The sequence below is a fragment of the Balaenoptera musculus genome, chromosome 6, assembly GCF_009873245.2.
Source record: "Balaenoptera musculus isolate JJ_BM4_2016_0621 chromosome 6, mBalMus1.pri.v3, whole genome shotgun sequence".
NCBI lineage: Eukaryota > Metazoa > Chordata > Mammalia > Artiodactyla > Balaenopteridae > Balaenoptera > Balaenoptera musculus.
Genome location: NC_045790.1, coordinates 46,237,096 through 46,258,266, shown reverse-complemented (window position 1 = coordinate 46,258,266; position 21,171 = coordinate 46,237,096). Strand labels below are relative to the sequence as shown.

At 37.9% G+C, this 21,171-nt stretch overlaps 2 protein-coding genes across 3 annotated transcripts in view; one reads left to right on the top strand and one right to left on the bottom strand.

The window, feature by feature from the left end:
* Positions 1–21,171, top strand: part of FOCAD (focadhesin) — a 318,822-nt gene that overhangs the window by 272,980 nt on the left and 24,671 nt on the right. For both annotated transcript variants that reach the window (XM_036855059.1, XM_036855060.1), the window contains exons 32-35: positions 550–627; positions 1,307–1,378; positions 2,681–2,783; positions 4,655–4,735. In XM_036855059.1, the coding sequence (XP_036710954.1) occupies positions 550–627; positions 1,307–1,378; positions 2,681–2,783; positions 4,655–4,735 (334 nt within the window). The remainder of the gene's footprint in view (positions 1–549; positions 628–1,306; positions 1,379–2,680; positions 2,784–4,654; positions 4,736–21,171) is intronic.
* The window catches only part of HACD4 (3-hydroxyacyl-CoA dehydratase 4), a 103,759-nt gene continuing 92,317 nt past the window's right edge, over positions 9,730–21,171 (bottom strand). The window contains exon 8 of the mRNA XM_036855064.1: positions 9,730–9,785. The gene's annotated coding sequence lies outside the window, so the exon portion shown is untranslated. The remainder of the gene's footprint in view (positions 9,786–21,171) is intronic.

Here is a 21,171-nt window from a genome sequence, read left to right as displayed (position 1 = left end):
GTGATTGCACCCCTCCTACCATCTCATTGCAGCTTCTCATTTGTCTTTGGATGTGGGGTATCTTCTCCTTTGTCTTTGGATGTGAGGTATCTTTTTTAGGTGAGTTCCAATATCTTCCTGTCAATGATTGTTCAGCAGTTAGTTGTGATTTTGGTGTTCTCACAAGAGGGAGTGAGTGCACTTCCTTCTACTCCACCATCTTGAACCAATCTCCCCCAAGACACATGTATTTTTAATGCCTTATAAATGATACATCCTATTAACCATTATAGTTTTGTTTTTTAACTGGCTATTTTGTCAGTGTGTTAATTTTAAAACAACACTGTGGTTTTGAAAAATAAAAAACGACAAGAAACCACCTAGAATCTAACAACTTTAACCTGTTACTTTATTCAAGTCTGCTGCCGTTCTCGGTTCAGTGACACAGGTTGTGTTGACCCTACAAATTTAGTACCATTTTGACCAGTTGTTTCTCTATGATATAATTTTTATCCACTTCAAACCCAAGGACTGTTTCCCTCTTGACATATTCTGATGCTTTGTTTTCAGGGCACCTCCACAATGCTTTGTTTGGCAGCTCTTCATGGCATGGTGGCCTTGGTAGGCTCTGAAGGGGATGTAATGCAGGTAAAAAAAAAAAAGGGGGGGGCCGGTGGGGGAAGAAACCTAAATGTGTACATAGTAACAGCAAGAAAAGAATACCCAATATCTCAGTATGCTAAGGAAAGAACAATATATGATCATGGTATTGTTTACACTGGGCTTTCTAGTGCCTTTATATATGGAAAATTGCTCTTGGTCAAGAATTCTTTCTATAGAGATATGTTCCTTATTTTATTTGGTTTGTAGGAATTAAACCTAGTCAACTTATATACTTTCTACAAAATTCTCTGAATGAGAAAAGTGATTGGATCCTAAGAAATTTAAAAAGCCATTCATAAGAAACTCCGTTTTGCGTCTGTGATGTTTAAGTTTACATCTATGTAATTATGCTTTCACTTTAAAACGTTTTGTATAGTGGACATATATATATGTAAATTTACAGGTAATTCTCAGGCGTTCCTTTGTTCATACAGTAAAGGTTTATTACGTGACTGCTACATGCCACCCTGAACTGGTGCTAGGAAATCAGTGATTTCATAAAGCATGGGCCCTGCCTTCAAGGAGCTCACAGCTTTTGTTTTTGAAATATAAGGATATAATGATAAATTATTTCACAGCTTAGATGATGATAACTCATACACTGGGAATATCATTATTTACTTCTGGGGGGATGTGGGATGGGTATTTCTCCTTTTTCTTTCAGCTGAAGTCAGAAGCCATCCAGTCCTCTCATTTTCAAGGCAGACTTAATGAAGTCATTAGAACTTTAACTCAGGTGAGAAGGGGAATTTCAGACCCTTGAGTGGGAAAACAGATATTCCCCTTTGTGGTCTTTTTTCTTTTTCATGATATAAACTGTTTTACTTAGACAATGGGAAAATCTCTGGTTATTCATGGTGAGTTCAAGGGTCATTGGAGAATGGCTTACGGCCCTGCATAATTTGCTGATCAACACACACCACCTCTGGAAAAAAAGAAAGCTGGCATTTTTGAGTTCAGCTGGCACTGGTTTCTCTTAAAAATTAAAACCTGACCTTGCAAAGAATGTCAGGCCCTCCAGACAAGGAAAAGTGGAAGACAGTCAAAGGGCAGGGCATATATCTAAGCAGAATGGTCAAGAGGCACTAGTTCAGATGTCGCTGGTAAAAGTATTTGGGTAAATTATGGTCAGCATTCTTCTTGGCTAAAGAATAAACATGTCCATCTGCTGAGAAATGATTTTATATTTTCAGATTTTTATTTTTAAAAAATCATGATGTTCATCTTAAAAGTACAGGATGAAAGAAGCTGAAAAAATATCACTGATGTTCCTCCCAACCTGAAGCAGTTGCTAGTAATATTTGGTCATATTTCTTTTTAAGCATTCTTATTTTCTCTTCATAGTTGTATTCTTATCATATGTAGAACTTTGTATCCTAGGCTTTTCACTTAGCATACTTGTTTTCATTCTTGCAAAATATAGCTGGTTATAATACTCACCACATAAAGAAGTTTTAGGAATTCATGCTTTTAAAAGCAAACAAATTTCTGAACAGAAGAAACTGTCTTTTGCATGTATGAATATGAATATTCTCCAAAAAAAATTCTACTGAAACATAAGTTGCTGTAACTTGGGGAAAAAACTATAAATGAAAACTATTATTTAAAAAATCTTATTATGAATGATAAAACAGTAATAGAGCATTATTCAAAGAAGAGAACAAAATAGTATCTCCTACTTTTAAAGGTATTTTAGTTTTAAGCAACTATCACCTCTTTTTACTTTTCGGATTTTCTTTTCTCATTTTTTGAAAATTCCTTTAGACCAGTCTGACTCAGTGAAACCTGAGACAACCACTGGTACCTTCTATCATGACTGATAGATTCATTCATTCATTCATTCATTCATTCAGCAACACTTGTTGATCACCTCTATGTCCCACGTTTAGTGTACTAGACAGTTGATAGTACATCTTGTATATCTCATTACCAGCCAAGCCACCACCTCATAAAAGATTAGTGACCTCCTGTGAGTGTCCTTCTATTGAATAGAATTTGGATCTTGCCCCATCATTGAACTGTTGCATTTCATTCATAGGTCATCAGTGTGTCTGGGGTGATTGGTCTTCAGTCAAATGCAGTCTGGCTTCTAGGACATCTTCATCTGTCTACTCTGTCCTCAAATCAAAGTAGAACCTCGGGTAAGATTGGAGTCATAGAACACTGGAGCTGAAAGGAGGGATTGCTGACGTGGGGCAGTGTACTTTGATAAGAGAGTTAATTTTCACAGCTACCCTAGAACAGTAATATCAGTGGTGGATATTACTGTCCCTCTTTTACATCAGAGGAAAATGGACTGTGGAGAAGTCTCCTGACTTGCCCAGGGTCACATAGCAGTAAATGATAAACATGTGGTTTGAACTAAGATCTGTCGGCCGCCAAAACCCGTGCTCTTTTCACTCTTTCTCCCTGCCTTCCTTGGAGATCAGTTTAGACATTGAATCTAACCCCATATTTTACAAATGGAGAACCCGAGGCTCAGAAAGATTACATGACTTAGGTACAAGCTTAATGAGAAATCCAGAAACTAGGATTCAGACCCTTGAAGCTTGGAACAGAGTTCTTTTTATTTTACTAGATGTAATCATAGTTTGTATAATATTCATATTTCATTAAAAAACTCTTCATATATGGCTGGAGTTCTTCTAGCCCCTGGTTTTGAGAAAATAATTGGGTAAGTACTTTTAAAGATGTATATCTCCTTGTCCTTGGAATTAAAATCCTAGGTCTTAATGTAACAAGGCTTTTTCTATTTCCAGCTTTTTAATAAAAGTAATAAAAATATTTGTAATTCCCACATGCTTAAATTATGTATGTCCTTGGAGATCTTCTGGGGAAGGCATCACTGTAATGCACTGGGACCTATAGCTACTCCTTGCTCTTTATAGAATTTTGACCACTAGCTCTCTTGGACTCATGCCAGGGAGGTTTAGGTACCAAAGATTCCTCATTAAAACCTAGTTTCACATATCCCCTGACAGGTAGTCTACAGACAGCATTACCTTGGGCCACTATAATTACTGTCTCCCTCACTTTCAGTCACTCCTCAGCTATAGAAATAGGACATGGTTCCAGAGCATTCCCAACGTAATGAACTTTAGACAAGTAGAAGCTGTCATATTAAAACTGGAAAAAGAAAAAAAAAGTAGTCATATTACAAACCCTTGGTATTGCTAGTTTTGAAGGGCAGCGCTCTCACAAGGTCCTGGTAAAATAGCATGTGTATGTCAGGCTTTTGCTTTTTCACATAGGCTTTTAATTGTTATACTGTGGAGTACACGGTCTGGCCCACATATACTGAAGGCAGGTCGTAGTGAATCATCTTATACCCAGGTTCTTTGGAGCAACATGATTGTGTGTCTGGAAAAGTTGAGCCATCTATCCCAGTAAAAACCATCTCATGAAACAATTATGTGGAACTGGGAGGAAAAGAATCTGGGAAACTCCCAGGACTCAACGAGCATAAATGTCACTCCTTCACTGTTCCAGGTCAGCAGGCACATCTGGTTATTTGCACGTGTTGGTCACATAGAGGTCCCTGCCTTATGAAGTAAGAGACTGGCTGATATTAATGCTGATTGATGTGTTTCCATAGTTCATATATCTGACTCAGGGTGCCCTGAAATAGCCCAGAGAATGGTGGTCTCATCCTAGAAGCCCAGTAGACTCCTTGCTGACACAGAGGAGGTCACTGGATTGCGGCTCATTGATGTGCCAAAGTGGAAAAGTGTTTTTTTAAACCACTTCAGTACAATTTTTGTCCTCTGTGGTTTTTCAGCCTCCACTAGATTTACCACCATTTTAGATTTGCTTGCATAGACTAAGTGATGACTTCAAGGCCAGTCACTTAACCAAATAGAATTAGTTGCAACCGCATAGTATTGTTCTGAGATTAATGGCATAAACACTTCTGCTTTGTCTCTAGGTTGATGTGGCAGCACGAGATCATTATCTTTCCTTCATTAGTCCCACCAGTTTCATTGGTTAATTTGATCATTTTCTGTCTCCACAGTTCCTACTGACTATAGCTATTTGCCTGAAAGCAGTTTTATTAGAGCAGCCATTGGCTTCTTCGTTACAGGAGGAAAAAAAGGCAAGTGAGCACATTTCTTGAACTCTATCATACTGTCTACGTGTCAAGTTTGTGTGCCCTCAGCTTGCTTCTGTAGAATTAAACAATACAAATCTGAAGGGGTGAATAATTTCTCCTGCCAGATCATCTTTGCAGTAGAGATGACTAGGAGACCAACCACACTAAGTGGTACATAAACATACACACTGTGTGTGCTCTTAGAACTACCATATCTGATCTTGGGGGACATGTGAATATCTTAATCTTCCTTTTGGCCATTTCGAAAGTATAAGTGCACATTACTTTTCTTGTCAATTTCAAGTGAGTGTGACCTAAAAAGAGAAAACACACATGGGTACAGTTTGTATTCCAGGACCAGACTTGGAGGTAAGTCTTCTCCCTGAACCTTGTGTGATCACTTTGTGTTGTTGGAATCACTGGCTCTAGTTCTTAATTTTAGCTTGTGTTCATTTTCTCTGCAACAGTTGTCCCTTTGTGATTCTTTGTTGCTGCCACACACAACGTAAAGACAGAGATTGTGTGCCTTTTGTTTTTAACTGGAGCCAAAATAATGCCACATAAATTATTAAATAAATGCTCTTTAATGATACACACCTACCATTTCGTGCTATGAGGAAAAAATGGATCCGAAATGAGCATGTCATGGCTCAGGAACCAGTTTTACGTAATATTCTTTCATTGATGTGTGCTAGTTTCATTCTTCTTTGGGTTGGCTGTGTCAGTCTGGGCAAAATCAGTGCCTGTATTACAACAAGACCATCCCAGTTTTAGGGGAAAAAAAGTTTTTAAGCCAATTAAAATGAAGACATCTGGAGACATCTGAAATCATTGATTAATGAAGGTCATGGAAGGATAAAATCTCACCATTGGAAGGGACATTAAAAGTCATGTCCGTTGTCTAAGTTTCCACTGGGTACAGAAATCCCTGGAGCTTCCAGATTGTAAACTACTTTCATAGGTTGGACATGAATTCCCTTAGTTTCTGCAGTTCTAGAAATTGTGCATAATATTATCCTCGGGTCGTGACTTAGCATAATTTGCTTTTACATATCCTCAGTAAAAATTGGTATAAGGTTATGTCATTGTTGTACAAGGTATGTTTATATATGAACATGTCATACATATAATGTGGAGTTAATTGTTTATATTGCCATAAATTAAGTCTTTTTAAAGTACAGAGATGTCTCCATTAGGAGGAAATTGAATTCTTACTAAAGGAGCATCTAAAATTTCCATGGCTAGAATAATTCTAGGAACATATATTTTTGCTCTATTTTTTGTTAGTTTGCTCACTGATATCTTATAAAATTTTTAAATGATGATAATGTGAGATATTTCCATGAAAAATAAAACTCTTAAGATCAAATGAAAGACATACTCTTTTTCTTTTCTAGTGACTAAAATGTCATTTGGCTCCCTAGATTCATATTTCTTAACAGAAATGAATTTTCTCTGAATCTTGTGGAAAATTCTCTGTTAATTGTAACATTTTTATGATTATGCAGTCATGGTACAACAGGAAGTATTCTGTTCTAAAACTGAAAAATCAGGTGAAATTGACATCGAAACGTTATGTAAAATCTTACTATTAAAGCTATTTTAAGACAAATAAATGAAGTATTTAAAAAATGCCGTATTACCAGTCACATTTTTGGCATTCTCAGGTTGTGGGAGAGGGCTGCCTTCTTGTCAGGTTTACTGACTAGATTCAGAGGAAAATCCATTCAGCCTTACCCATTACTAATGATGACCCCAGAGGAGTGGAGGCCGTGGGAGGCTGACCTCCGCCTCGGAAGCCCATTTACAAAAACAAAACCAGACCCTGCTCTATGGGTCTAAATGGGATGGCCAAATGCGGAGGTGTGCATGCAAACGAGTGTTTTCTTCTTCAATATGCCCAGCTCATTTGAATTTTAATAACTCCCTTCTGAAGCAGCTTTTGAGTTTAAATGTCTGGGTGTCACTCATCAGAGCCCAGTGGCGCTGCTGATAGGAAGGATGACAACTTTGGTGAGCTCTATTGAGGAAGAAATGGCTTGAGAGAATAAAAATCATGCTTGGCATAGGCAGAAGAGAGAAAACTTTAGGGATAGCATGGCTTCGTTGCCTCTGTGTCCCATTTAGTAACTCATGAGAGTAAGAAAAATGTGATGAGTTATCCCTGATTCACACATATGCCAGGTTGAGATTGGATGTCATGATCTCAGTTTTAGCCAATCAGATTTGAGATAGTGAATATATTAATCTGCTTCAAATGTTTAGGGCTTTTCTCATTCTAGATACTCACTTAAGTACTCATACAACAGAACATACCATATGTTCATAGCATCCATTCCTTCATACAGGCCTGCATTTTAAAACCATGCCAAACAGATAAAATTCCTTCCAATTTTAAAAGACTGCAGTTAATAGTTTTGAATATAACTGTTTTTTTGCTATACCCTATAACATTTTCTCTTCTTCCCTAATAGCCCCACCTTCTAGCAGAGGTAGTATTCCTTAACCCTTGTCATCATCATAATCTATTCTATGGACATTTCTTGGCTGTGCTATGCTTAAAATTTGCTTATAATCTAATTCCGCCTATCATAGAATTATTTTTTATCTTAAGGGCCTCTAAATTTTGATTCTTATTTTTGCTTCTTTTCTATTCATTTATTCTTTTTCCTGATTTCTGATCTTTGTTTTTTCTCAGCCTCATAGCATATTCAGATTTCATCAAGATTTTACCTACTTTTTAAACAAAACACTTAAAACGTATTAGAAGTACTTAATAAAAGTAATCATTTATTTTTGGTGTTAACATTTAGGTATTTCTACCTAATCATTTAGGATTATTTTTCTTATCATTCTCTTGCTGGGGAATGTGACTTTCTAAGCTTTAATTTTCTATTAGGCTTTAAAGTTTACAATAAGAATTATTAATTCACGGAAAGTATATTTAAATCCTTGTAAGAAAGTCAGTATGAATGGCATTTCCTTCTTGATATGGATTCATTGGTCATCGATTTGAGTGTATAAGTGTTGGGCTTGTACATATACTATAGATAGGTAGATTTTCAGTTGATCATTTTTGGATTACTAGCATGAGATATAATTGTTGATGAGTCTAGCGAAGAGAGCAGAATATAGAATAAATGATATGAGAAAGCTGTCCTATTTTTCTGATGAAATTATGGAGTTGGTTACCAAAAGTATGTTATTTTTAAGTATTTTAGTTTGGTAATAGTTTACCTATACAATTCTTTTAAAAAAGTTATTAGAAATGAATACATGTGTATAACACTAAGTTCAAAAATGGTATGAAGAAAAAGAAAGAATCCCCTGTAATCTCTCCACCTAGAGATAGCCTCAATAGATATTCCAGTGTATGTCCTCTAGAATGTGTGTGTGTTATATTATATTGAATCATAAAATGTATATTATTTTATTGTCTTTTTAAAAAATTTAACAAGTTTCCATGTAAATGGACATAATCACCACTCATCCCCTGCAAAAGAAGGGTTGAGGAAGCATGAAAAGAATCCTTGCATCACTTTCTAGACAGGTTTTTTTTTTTTTTTTTTTTTTTTTTTTTTTTTTTTTTTTTTAAAGCCCTTTTCTTTTTTATAGCTACTTTATTTATTTATTTTATTTTATTTTTGGTTGTGTTGGGTCTTCGGTTCATGCGAGGGCTTTCTCTAGTTGAGGCAAGTGGGGGCCACTCTTCATCGCGGTGCGGGGACCGCTCTTCATCGCGGTGCACGGGCCTTTCACTATCGCGGCCCCTCCCGTTGCGGGGCACAGGCTCCAGACGCGCAGGCTCAGTAGTTGTGGCTCACGGGCCCAGCTGCTCCGTGGCATGTGGGATCTTCCCAGACCAGGGCTCGAACCCGTGTCCCCTGCATTAGCAGGCAGATTCTCAACCACTGCGCCACCAGGGAAGCCCTCTAGACAGGTTTTAATATGATATGTTTGGGGAGTATTTAATTTCTGTTTTTTGGTTGTAAACATCATAAAAATATTTGAAAGGAAAAAAGTCACCAATTATCCCATGACTTTCTAACAGCTACTATCATTTAAAAATTTTACTTTTTAATTTGTTCCTGTTATGCACACACAATGTTTACATATTTCCCAGTATACATAAACTTTGTATTTTTTAACTTATATTGTAAACATTTCCCTATTTTCCATATATCTCCATAATTATCATTAAAAATGATTACCATTATCATTAATAATGATAATGACTGACTGTAGAATGTTCTATCATCACTAACCTATTTCCCTATATTCAAAATTTTTCCGTTATAGAGAACATCCTTGTGCATATATCTTTCCTTAGGATAAATTGTCAGCAATTTATTAGTGGCCAAGAGTCTGAGGATTTGATGACTACGGGGATGGCATGGCCTCATTGCTCCTCAAGAGGACTGTAGCAGATTTCAGTACCTCGGCCCTGTCTGAGTATCACAGTACAGCCGCATACCATAGAGGTTAAAAGCATGGGAGCCAGACTGCCTGGGTTCATACCCCACTTATACTGCTTCCTGGCTATGTCACTTCAGGCAAGCTGCTTACGTCTGTAATCCTCAATTGCTTCTGTAAAGTGGAGAAAATAATTGAATCTTCTTTCTAGAGTTTTTGTAAGGATTATGAGTTTATGAGCCATCCTCAGGCTGACGAGCTCGTTGTGAAGACAGAATATAAAACATGGGACTTCAATCACAGTGAATGCAGCTCTGGGTGCCAGGATAGTCAGAGGTGTTGGCAAGGAGAGGAAAGGAAGGCACACTGGCACAACTTCCAATCAAGCAAGAACAGCAATGGAAGTGAAGGCACTTGAGGAAGCTCAGGTTGGGAGTTCTGTGTCTTTCTGCCTGTGTCCTTTTTTGCATCCCTGCATCCCTGGTGGTGACTCTCTGGTGTCTGCCACAGGCAGGGGAAACCTTCAGTTCAGGAGGCAAGAAGTCAGAAGTCAAGGCGTTGGTGGGGTGGGTTCTTTCTGGGGGCTCTGAACGAGAATCTGTTCCACACTTTTCTCACAGCTTCACTTTATGTAACAGTGCTTAGGAAACAAATAAAGAATAAACCCTTTCTAGTTATCATATTACAAAGCAAACCATCAGATAGATAAACAAATGACTACCATAAAAGCCAAGCAGGTATAAAATGATACTTTAAGACTACTTTAATTTGCATTCATTGTCAGAAGGAATGAACATTTTTGTATGTGTTTACTATCTGAGATGTTGTTTCTTTTTTTTTTTTTTTTATTAAATGTTAGATGTGCTTTAAAACTTTTTTTACTTTTTTTTTTTTTTTAATTATTATTTATTTATTTATTTAGGCTGTGTTGGGTATTCGTTTCTATGCGAGGGCTTTCTCTAGTTGCGGCGAGCGGGGGCCACTCTTCATCGCGATGCGCGGGCTTCTCACTATCGTGGCCTCTCTTGTTGCGGAGCACAGGCTCCAGACGCGCAGGCTCAGTAGTTGTGGCTCACGGGCCCAGTTGCTCCGCGGCATGTGGGATCTTCCCAGACCAGGGCTCGAACCCGTGTCCCCTGCATTAGCAGGCAGATTCTCAACCACTGCGCCACCAGGGAAGCCCTTTTTTTACTTTTTATTTTAAAATAATTTAAAACTTACCAAAAAGTGAAAACAGCCAGATCACTTCTATATTCCTTTCACCCAGAGACCCTATTCAGGTTTCCCTGACAGCCCAAATGATGGCTTTAGCAGAACAAGAGTTTAATCCAGAATGTCACACTTGTCATCTCTTTGGTCCTCTTCAGTCTGGAACATTGCCTCGGTTGTTCTGTCTTTCATGACTTTAACATGTTTTAGGATTAGAAGCCAGTTGTTTTACAGAGCACTTTTCTGCTTGGGTTTGCCTGGTGTTCCTCACAGGAGAGGTCAGTCACCTTTGGCAAGAATGTTACAGCCCTGGAGCCCTGCTCTGCTCACTGCATCCCTTCGGGTGGTACGTGATGTCTGTCTTCCTCCACCAAAGTGATGCTGACTTTGATCACTTGGATAAGGTGATCTCTTCCAGGTTTCTCCTCATTAAAGTTCCTCCTTTCCTTTTATCATCAAGAAATATTTTATGTGGAGATATTTTGAGACTTTATGAATATCCCATTTTCATCCTACTTTCACCCATTAGTTTGGGTATCCATTAATGTTTTCTCGACTGAGTTATTACTCTGATGATTGCCAATAGGTGATGCTTAAAATTCCATTATCGCATTTACACTTTTTGGTAGGCTTTCTTCTGAAAGGAAAAGCTGCCTCCTTCCCTCCCTCCTCCTTTCCTTGCTTCCTTTCTTTTTCTTTCTTCCTTTCTTTCTATCTTTCTTTCAATATGGACTGCTGAACTCCTATTATTCAATTATTTATTATTCAGTTATTCATTATTTTGATCCTCAAATTGTTCCAGACTAGATCAGTAAGACCCTCTTTAAGTTGACTCTTGTGTCCTTTTGAGATAACCTCATCATTCTTTGAGCACTTCCGAAGATGTTCTAGGTTCATCTTGTATTATCCTCAGCCTTGTAATAGCCAGGTAACTCAAGTTTCTTCTCGTGGAGAAAGATATTTAGAAACCAAGATCTTGGGTACAAGTTACTGCATTGCTACTGTGGTAGTCACTGCTCCTAGGCCCTTTCAGTGGACAGTTAGGAAATTCTCTTTCTCTCCCTCCCTCCCTCCCTCCCTCCCTCCCTCTCTCTTTCTCTTTCTCTCTCACGTATTGTCTATATTTATTTTTATATCTAGCTATTTATATTGAAAAACTTGAGTTCACACCAATATCTCCAATTCAACATCACAGGCTTCCTTCTGCATTTCCTTCTTCTTATTTGTAACTTTCTTCTCTGACTTTAAGAAACCTGACTCCCATTATTCTCAATATATTTGCCACAGTCCTGCTAGAGCTGCCTTCCTCTCTCCCAGGTCCTGATTTCCACTGAGCCGCCACCCTGCTTGGCAGCCTTCCTGGTGCTAAGGGGCTCAGGGATGTTTCTGTTTCTGATAACACTGGATGATATTGAAGTACTTGGTCCTAAGACAGAACATCCTACCGACTCTTAGTATCTGACTGACGTATTGGAATCATCAACTGTTTTCAACAGCTGTCTTGATTATAGAGTGGTTTCTGGCAAGGGGCTGAGCATCTGTTAATCCCTCAAAATATGCCATGCTGTCATTATGTCTACCTGTGTTTTCTAAGGACTTTGTCTAGAAAAATTCGACTCATCCTTTCCATCTTGTTTTAAACATCCTTTCCTCAGTGGAGGATAAGACAGGATTCCCTGATGTTCCCAGATTAGTATAGATTTCTTATGTGATACTTTATGTTTTTCATAGTACTTTACATATGTGTAATTATTTGCTTAATTATTTGTGATTCTTTGTTTAAAGTCTGTCTTTCCCATTAGACTGTAATTTCCTCAAGGGCAGGAAGAACATGTGGGTTTTATCCTAAATGCTTAGTACAGAGTACTTGGCATGTAATAGTTTTCAAGTATTTGTTGATCTGCCACTTTAAACATATATATATATGTGTGTGTGTGTGTTTGTGTGTGTAATCATATAATATATATATATTATATATGTGTATATACATATATTATATATATTGCTTCTAAACAACGCTAATGATGGAGAAGGTAAAGACATATCCACACCATACAAGCGACATGCTGGTGATGGGGAACAGACACACCAGTGGCTGTTAGCCTGCTTGTTACCAGACATTTCCTATAGGGGTTACACATGTGCATTGTGGCATTGAGATCTGATCCTTTGTGTAGCCAGAGTATGTGTGATAATGGGTCCTGTTGTAATGCATTATGTTCGGATATGCCATTTATATCAGGGTTCTTTGAGGCTGTCAACTGGATGAGGGATTTAAAACAACTTTGTACCCGGATTTTAAAACATCTGGATCCTTTTAACAAGTACTGTTAGGTCTTCTCAGTTCCAAATCCACTGTCTATAAAGCATTCCAGTATTTCTTTTTGTCTAAGGCACTTGGGTGAAAGATAGAGCGCTGTAATAAGGGAACTGATCATTCCCATAGCCTAGATTTGTATTCTTGTGTCCAATGCTAAAGATCTCTGGGGAGGGGACCATGTGACTCTGTTCTCCCATTTTGGGACTCCCTCTCTCTCCATACCTCCCCGCAAATGCTTAGAACTAGCAGGTATTTTCTCCATTCCTAACAGCTGCTATAATTTCTTTCATTCCAGTTAGTTTCAGAATTAGTTCTCTGCAAATATAGTGGAAAATTTTGTGTGATTCTAGCTATGCTAGTCCATACTGATTCTCTGCTTTTTTAAAAAGTGGAAAATGTATTGCATTATAGCACTTACTTGATTTTCGCCCCTCTGCTCCATTTTACAAGTTCTCCTTGTTTCTGACACTTGCTTGTATATTAATTAGGTCAGTTCTAAAGAGTATGGAAGCAACATGTAAAGTGTTTAGATAGTGAAGTGCAGTTACTAGTGAAAGTTCTGTTGTCCTGTCAAGAGAGAGCTTGTTGTCTAAGCAATAAAGGATCTAGAAAATGGCCATATTTTATATTGGGTCCTGGTATTAGAGGACAGGTTGAATGTCTTTCCTGATTCTCTAGATCCTCTGGAAACTGCAAGTTTTCTGCAGTGAATTCTATAGAAGGACCTGGAATATAATTTTATATAGTTTTAAAAACACTTGATCTGAGAAAAAAATTTAATAGAAATCTGCTTATGAATTAAAGATTTCCAATATAGAATTGGATTTATGCCCTTAATAGGAGTGAAGAGTAATTCTTTTTTTTTTTTTTTTTTTTTTTTTTTTTTAGAATAATAAGCTTTTCCTACCTGGTAATGGCATTTCTAGAATATAGAACATTATTTTTATAAATTTATTTATTTATTTTTGGCTGTGTTGGGTCTTCATTGCAGTGTGAGGGCTTCTCATTGCGGTGGCTTCTCTTGTTGCGGAGCCCTAGCTCTAGGCACACAGGCTTCAGTAATTGTGGCTCGTGAGCTCTAGAGCGCAGGCTCAGTAGTTGTGGTGCACAGGCTTAGTTGCTCCGTTGCATGTGGGATCTTCCCGGACCAGGGCTTGAACCCGTGTCCCCTGCATTGGCAGGCGGATTCTTAACCACTGCACCACCAGGGAAGCCCAGTGAAGAGTAATTCTATGCCCAGATATTTACTATACTATCTGCCAGTTCATTAGGCTATTTCTATGAATCGTGAGCCAAAAGGCCCCCCAAAAGCAGCTTAAGTTTTGTTGTCATTGTTGTTTTGTGAAATCAAAGACTCCAATTTGCAGCCAACTTTGTGTGTGGACAGCTGCCACATGTGGATAATCAGTATAGAGTTATGTGAATACCCAACCAGTTAATTCCTATCACAGCATTTTAATTTTTATCACATCTGATTTTTCCTTGTCTGTTTGTCCTCTCACTAGAGAGTATAAGCTCCTTGAGCATGGTGACCTCTTCTGCCCTGTTCAACACTGTCTCCACTGTCTGGTAGCTAATAGATACTCAGTTGAATAAATGAATGTGTTTATGAATATATTTACTTTTTTGGTCAGAAATTCTTCTACTTGTAATAGCAATGGTTAACTCCCTGATAATATGTCCTATACTCCTAGTACTACATCACAAGGTGGAATAGAAATAAAGCTTCAGTTGCTGGTAACACAGCATAGAAGAGTGGCAGGTGTGTTGAGCTTTTAACATTTTCAAAAAGCAAAAAAGTGTTGGTTGGAGGGGAGAGAAACAGCACTGGAAGACACACAACTAGTTTTATTATACTTTCCCAAGTTGGCAGAGGCAACGGTAAGGAGGTAGGTTTGTTGGTGGCTACCGAAGAAAATATGCTGATTCTTGAGATAGCTGTAGAAACATCAGAGAAAGTCCTGCATTAGAAGTATGGGTTTACTAGTCATCAACACATAAGTAGTCTGTGAAATTATGAGTAAATGAGCTTAGGCAGTGATAGCAATTATGTTAGGGTGCTTCTTATTACAGAAAACAATGACTCGCTTCAAGTGACTCAGTATTTACTGTAAGGATTCATAGGTTTCCCAGAAATCTAAGGACAGAAACTATTCTCAACCCTCAGAGTATCAGGAGCAGAAAGATACCAGGCATCAAGACTTTACCTTGCTTTCTGTCTACCTGCCCAGGGCTGCACTGTATCAGTCTCTTCCATGGATTCTGCTTTTCTTATCAAAGACTGCTTCATCCCTTTCTCTTCTTCTTGTGCTTGTGTGTGTGTGTGTGAGTGTGTGTGTAAAATACACATAACATAAAATTTATCATTTTAAACATTTTAAAGTATACAATTCAGTGGCATTTAGTACATTCACAATATTAGGCCACTGTCTAGTTCCAGAACATTTTCATCACCCCAAAAGGAAACCTTGTACTCCCTGAGCAGTTGCTTCCATTTCCCCATTTCCCCCAGCCCCTAACAGCCAAAATCTGCTTTCCGTCTCTGTGGATTTGCCTATTCTGCATATTTCATTTTAATGGCATCATACGCCATATGGCCTTTTGTGATGGGCTTCTTTCGCTTAGCATAATGTTGTCAACGTTCATCCATGTTGTGGCAAGTATCAATATTTAGTTCCTTTTTTATGACTGAATAATATTCCAGTGCATGGCTGTGCATTTTATTTATCCATTCATCAGTTGATGGGCATTTGGGTTGTTTCTACCTTTTGGCCATTATGAGTGGTGCTGCTATGGAGATTTGTGTACAAGTTTTTGTTTGAATACCAGTTTTCAATTCTTTTGGGTATGTACCTAGGGGTGGAATTGCTCGGTCATATAGTAATTCCGTATAGTTTTTTGAGGAACTGCCAAACTGTTTTTCCACAGTGGCTGCACCATTTTATATTCCTACTAGCAATGTATGAGGGTTCCAATTCCTCCACATCCTTGCCAACATTTGTTCTTTCTCCATTATTATTATTATCATTATCATTATTATTATCATCCTATTGAATGTGAAGTGATCACTTGGTTCTGATTTGTGTTTCCCTAATGACTAATGAGGTTAAGCACCTTCAACTACTTGTTGGTATATCTTCTTCGGAGAATTATCTGTTCAAGTCCTTTGATCATTTTAAAAATTAGATTGTCTTTTTGTTGTTTAATTGTAAGAATTATTTGTGTATTCTGGATACTGGACCCTTATCATATATACAATTTGCAAATGTTTTCTTGCATTCTCTAGGTTGTCTTATCAATTTGTTGATAATATCCTTGGACACACACGTTTTTAACACTGACAAAGTCCAATTCATCTTTTTTCCTTTTGTTGCTCATATTTTTGGTCATACCTAATAATCCATTGCCAAATCAAAGGTCATGAAGACTTACCTCTATGTTTTCTTCTAAGAGTTTTACAGTTTAATTCTTATATTGTCATTGACCCATTTTAAGTTAAGTTTTGTATGTGGTGTTAGGTAGGGATCCAGCTTCATTATTTACATCTGGATACCTAGTTGTCCCAGCACCATTTGTTGAAGAGACCCTTCTTTCTCCTATTGAGTGGTCTTAGGACCCTTGTCAAAAATCAGTTGACCATAAATGTTTGGGTTTATTTCTGGCCTCCCAATTTTATTCCATTTGTTATATGTCTATCCTTATATTTGCCAGTACCACACTGTTTTGATTATTGTAGCTCTGTAGTAAGTTTTGAAATTGGTATGGGTGAGTCCTTTAAATTTTTCTTTTTCAAGATTGTTTTGACTATTTGGGCCCCCTTGCAATTTCATATAAATTTGAGAATCAACTTTTCCATTTCTGCAAAAAAGGTTGTTGAAATTTTGATAGGTATTGTGTTGAATCTGTAGATAGCTTTGAGTAGTATCATCTTAACAATATTAAATATTCCAATCCATGAACTCAAGATGTCTTTCCATTTATTTAGATTTTCTTTTACTTCTTTCAGCAATGTTTTGTAGTTTCAGTGTGTGTGTCTTTTACCTTGGTTAAATTTATTTCCCGATATTTTATTCTTTTGGGACTATTGCATGTGGAATTGTTTCTTAATTTCCTTTTCAGATTATTCATTGCTGGGATATAGAAACACAACTAATTTTTGCTTGTTGATCTTATACCCTGTAACTTTACTAACTTCTCTTTTTCTGTGTGTAGGATCATGTCATCTACAAATAGAGATAGCTTTACTTTTTCCTTTCCAATCTGGATGCCTTTTATTTCTTTTTCTTGCCTAATGGCTCTGGCTAGAACATCCAATACAAAGTGGTGACAGTGAGCATCCTTGTCTTGTTCCTGATTGTAGAGGAAAAGATTACAGTCCTGCACCATTGAGTATGATTTTCACTGTGGGTTTTTTCACAAATGTGCTTTATCATATTAAGATAATTCCATTCTTTTCCTAATTTTCTGAGTATTTTTTTGTCATGAAAGAATGTTGGATTTTATCAAAAGCTCTCTGTGTCAATTGAGATGATCATATGTTTTTCCTCCCTTCATTCTGTTAATGTGGTATATATTATTGATTTTCTTATGTTGTATGACACTTTTATTCCTGGGATAAATCCTGCATGGTCATCATGTATAATCCTTTTAATATGCCCTTGGATTCAGTTTACTAGTGTTTTGTTGAGAATTTACACATCTATATACGTAACAGAGAGTGGTTTGTAGTCTTCTTTTATTGTGTTGTCTTCGTCTAGCTTTGGTATCAGGCTAATGCTGGTCCCATAGAATGAGCTAAGAAGTATTCCCTCCTCTTCTGTTTTTTGGAAGAAACTGAGAAGGATTGGTGTTAATTCTTCTTTAAGTGTTTGGTAGAATTCACCAGGGAAAACATCTGGTTCTGAATTTTCTTTGTTGGGAGGTCTTTGATTACTGATTCAGTCTCTTTACTTGTTATAGGTCTGTTCATATTTTCTATTTGTTCTTGAGTCGGTTTTGGTAATTTGTGTGTTTTTAGGAATTTGTCCATTTCATCTAGATTATCCAATTTGTTGCACACAACTTTTTCGTAGTTTTCTCTTACAATCCTTTTTATTTCTGTAAGGTTGATAGAAATGTCATCACTTTCATTTCTAATCTTGGTTACTTGCATCTTCCTTCCCAATCAGTACACATGTTATTTAATTTTCTTGTCTTATTGTGTAAGCTAGGTCTTCCAATATAATATTGAAATGCCATGGTGAGAAGAGACATCCTTGCCTTGTTCCTAATCCTAGTAAGAAGGCCTCTAGTTTTTCATCAATAAGTATGATGTTAGCTGTTTTTTCAAATAGATATGCTTTATCTAGTTGATGAAGGTTTTTTTTCTATAGATATGCTTTATCCAGTTGATGAAGTTCCCCTCTATTCCTAGTTTACTGACAGTTTTTATCATGAATGGGTGCTGGATTTTGTCAAATGCTTTTTCTGCATTTGTTGATATATATTCATATGATTTTTCTTCTTTAGCCTACTGATGTGATAGATTACATTAATTGATTTCCAAATGTTGAACCAGCCTTGCATACCTGGGATAAGTTCTACTTGGTTGTGGTGTATAATTCTTTTTATACATTGTTGGATTTAATTTGCTAATATTTTCTTGAAGATTTTTGCATCTATGTTCATAAGAAATATCTGTAGTTTTCTTATGTCTTAGTCTGGTTTTGCTATTAGGGTAATGCCATCCTCATGGAATGAGTTATGTAGTATTCCCTCTGCTTTTATCTTCTGAAAGAGATTAAAGAGAATTGGTATAATTTCTTCTTTAAATGTTTGGTAGAGTTCACCAGTGAACCCATCTGGGCCTGTTGCTTTCTCTTTTGGAAGGTTATTAGTTATTGATTCAGTTTTTAAATAGATGTAGTTCTATTCAGATTGTTTGTATCTTCTTGTATGAATTTTGGCAGATTGTGTCTTTCAAAGAATTGGTTAATTTCATCTAGGTTATCAAATTTGTGGGCATAGATCTGTCCACACAGAGCCTCCAGCATTGCATCAATTGTAGTTCAGATTTTCTTACCCCAGCACTGTTCCTGCAGCATCCACTCATGAGTCTCTGCTCTGATAAGCCATGACTCCCTGTATTCATCTGTCTGTCTCTCTAGTCTTAGAGGCAGCAGTTTGCCCTGTGTTCTTCCCTTTCTTAAGGATCCAAGAAGAGTTGTTGATTCTTCAGTCTGTTCAGCTTTTTACTTTTATACCAGAGTGGTAACTTCCAAGCTCCTTACATGCAGAACTGGAAACCAAAAGTCTCTCCTTTTTTAAAAACATTTTTTAAATTATAAAAAACATATAACATAAAATTTACCATCGTAACCATTTTTAAGTATACCTTTACATAGTGTTAAGTATATTCACATCATTGTGAAACTAATCTCCGGAACTTTTTCATCTTGCAAAACTGAAACTTTGTACCCACTAAGCAAATACCTACCCTTTCTCCCTTCCCTGACCCGTGGTAACCACGATCCTACTTTCCATATCTATTAATTTGACTATTTTAGATGCCAGGTATAAGTGGAATCATACAGTATTTGTCTTTTTGTGACTGGTTTATCTCACTTAGCACAGTGTCCTCAAGGTTGAGGACATGTAGCATATAACAGGATTTCTTTTCTTTTTAAAGTTGAATACTGTTCCATTCTATGTATATATCACATTTTGTTTATCCATTTATCCATCAATGGACATTTGGGTTGCTCTTGACTATTGTGAATAGTACTGCTACGGAGGAGCTGAACCAAGATGGCAGAGTAGAAGGACGTGCTCTCACTCCCTCTTGTGAGAACACCAGAATCACAACTAGCTGCTGGACAATCATTGACAGGAGGATACTGGAACGCACCAAAAAAGATACCCCACATCCAAAGACAAAGGAGAAGCCACAATGAGACAGTAGGAGGGGCGCAATCACAGCAAAATCAAATCCCATAACTGCTGGGTGGGTGACTCACAGACTGACAAACACTTATACCACAGAAGTCCACCCACTGGAGTGAAGGTTCTGAGCCCCACGTCAGGCTTCCCAACCTGGGTGTCCAGCAACGGGAGGAGGAATTCCTAGAGAGTCAGACTTTGAAGGCTAGTGGGATTTGTTTGCAGGACTTCAACAGGACTGGGGGAAACAGAGACTCCACTCTTGGAGGGCACACACAAAGTAGTGTGTGCATCGGGACCCAGGGGAAGGAGCAGTGAACCCCGGGGAGACTGAACCAGACCTACCTGCTAGTGCTGGAGGGTCTCCTGCAGAGGCGGGCGGGGGGGGGGGGCGGCTGTGGCTCACCACGGGGACAAGGACACTGGCAGCAGAAGTTCTGGGAAGTACTCCTTGGCGTGAGCCCTCCCAGAGTCTGCCATTAGTTCCACCAAAGAGCCCAGGTAGGCTCCAGTGTTGGGTTGCCTCAGGCCAAACAACCAACAGGGAGGGAACCCAGCCCCACCCATCAGCAGTCAAGCGGATTAAAGTTTTACTGAGCTCTACCCACCAGAGCAACACCCAGCTCTACCCACCACCAGTCTCTCCCATCAGGAAACCTGCACAAGCCTCTTAGATAGCCTCATCCACCAGAGGGCAGACAGCAGAAGCAAGGAGAACTACAATCCTGCAGCCTGTGGAACAAAAACCACATTCACAGAAAGATAGACAAGATGAAAAGGCAGAGGTCTATGTACCAGATGAAGGAACAAGATAAAACCCCAGAAAAACAACTAAATGAAGTGGAGATAGGCAACCTTCCAGAAAAAGAATTCAGAATAATGATAGTGAAGATGATCCAGGACCTCGGAAAAACAATGGAGGCAAAGATCGAGAAGATGCAAGAAATGTTTAACAAAGACCTAGAAGAATTAAAGAACAAACAAACAGAGATGAACAATACAATAACTGAAATTAAAACTACACTAGAAGGAATAAATTGCAGAATAACTGAGGCAGAAGAATGGATAAGTGACCTGGAAGACAGAATGGTGGAATTCACTGCTGCGGAACAGACTAAAGAAAAAAGAATGAAAAGAAATGAAGACAGCCTAAGAGACCTCAGGGACAACATTAAATGCAACAACATTCACATTATAGGGGTCCCAGAAGGAGAAGAGAGAGAGAAAGGGCCTGAGAAAATATTTGAAGAAATTATAGTCGAAAACTTCCCAAACATGGGAAAGGAAATAGCCACCCAAGTCCAGGAAGTGCAACGAGTCCCATACAGGATAAACCCAAGGAGAAACACGCTGAGAAACATAGTAATCAAATTGGCAAAAATTAAAGACAAAGAAAAATTAGTGAAAGCAGCAAGGGAAAAATGACAAATAACATACAAGGGAACTCCCATAAGGTTAACAGCTGATTTCTCAGCAGAAACTCTACAAGCCAGAAGGGAGTGGCATGATATACTTAAAGTGATGAAAGGGAAGAACCTACAACCAAGATTACTCTACCTGGCAAAGATCTCATTCAGAT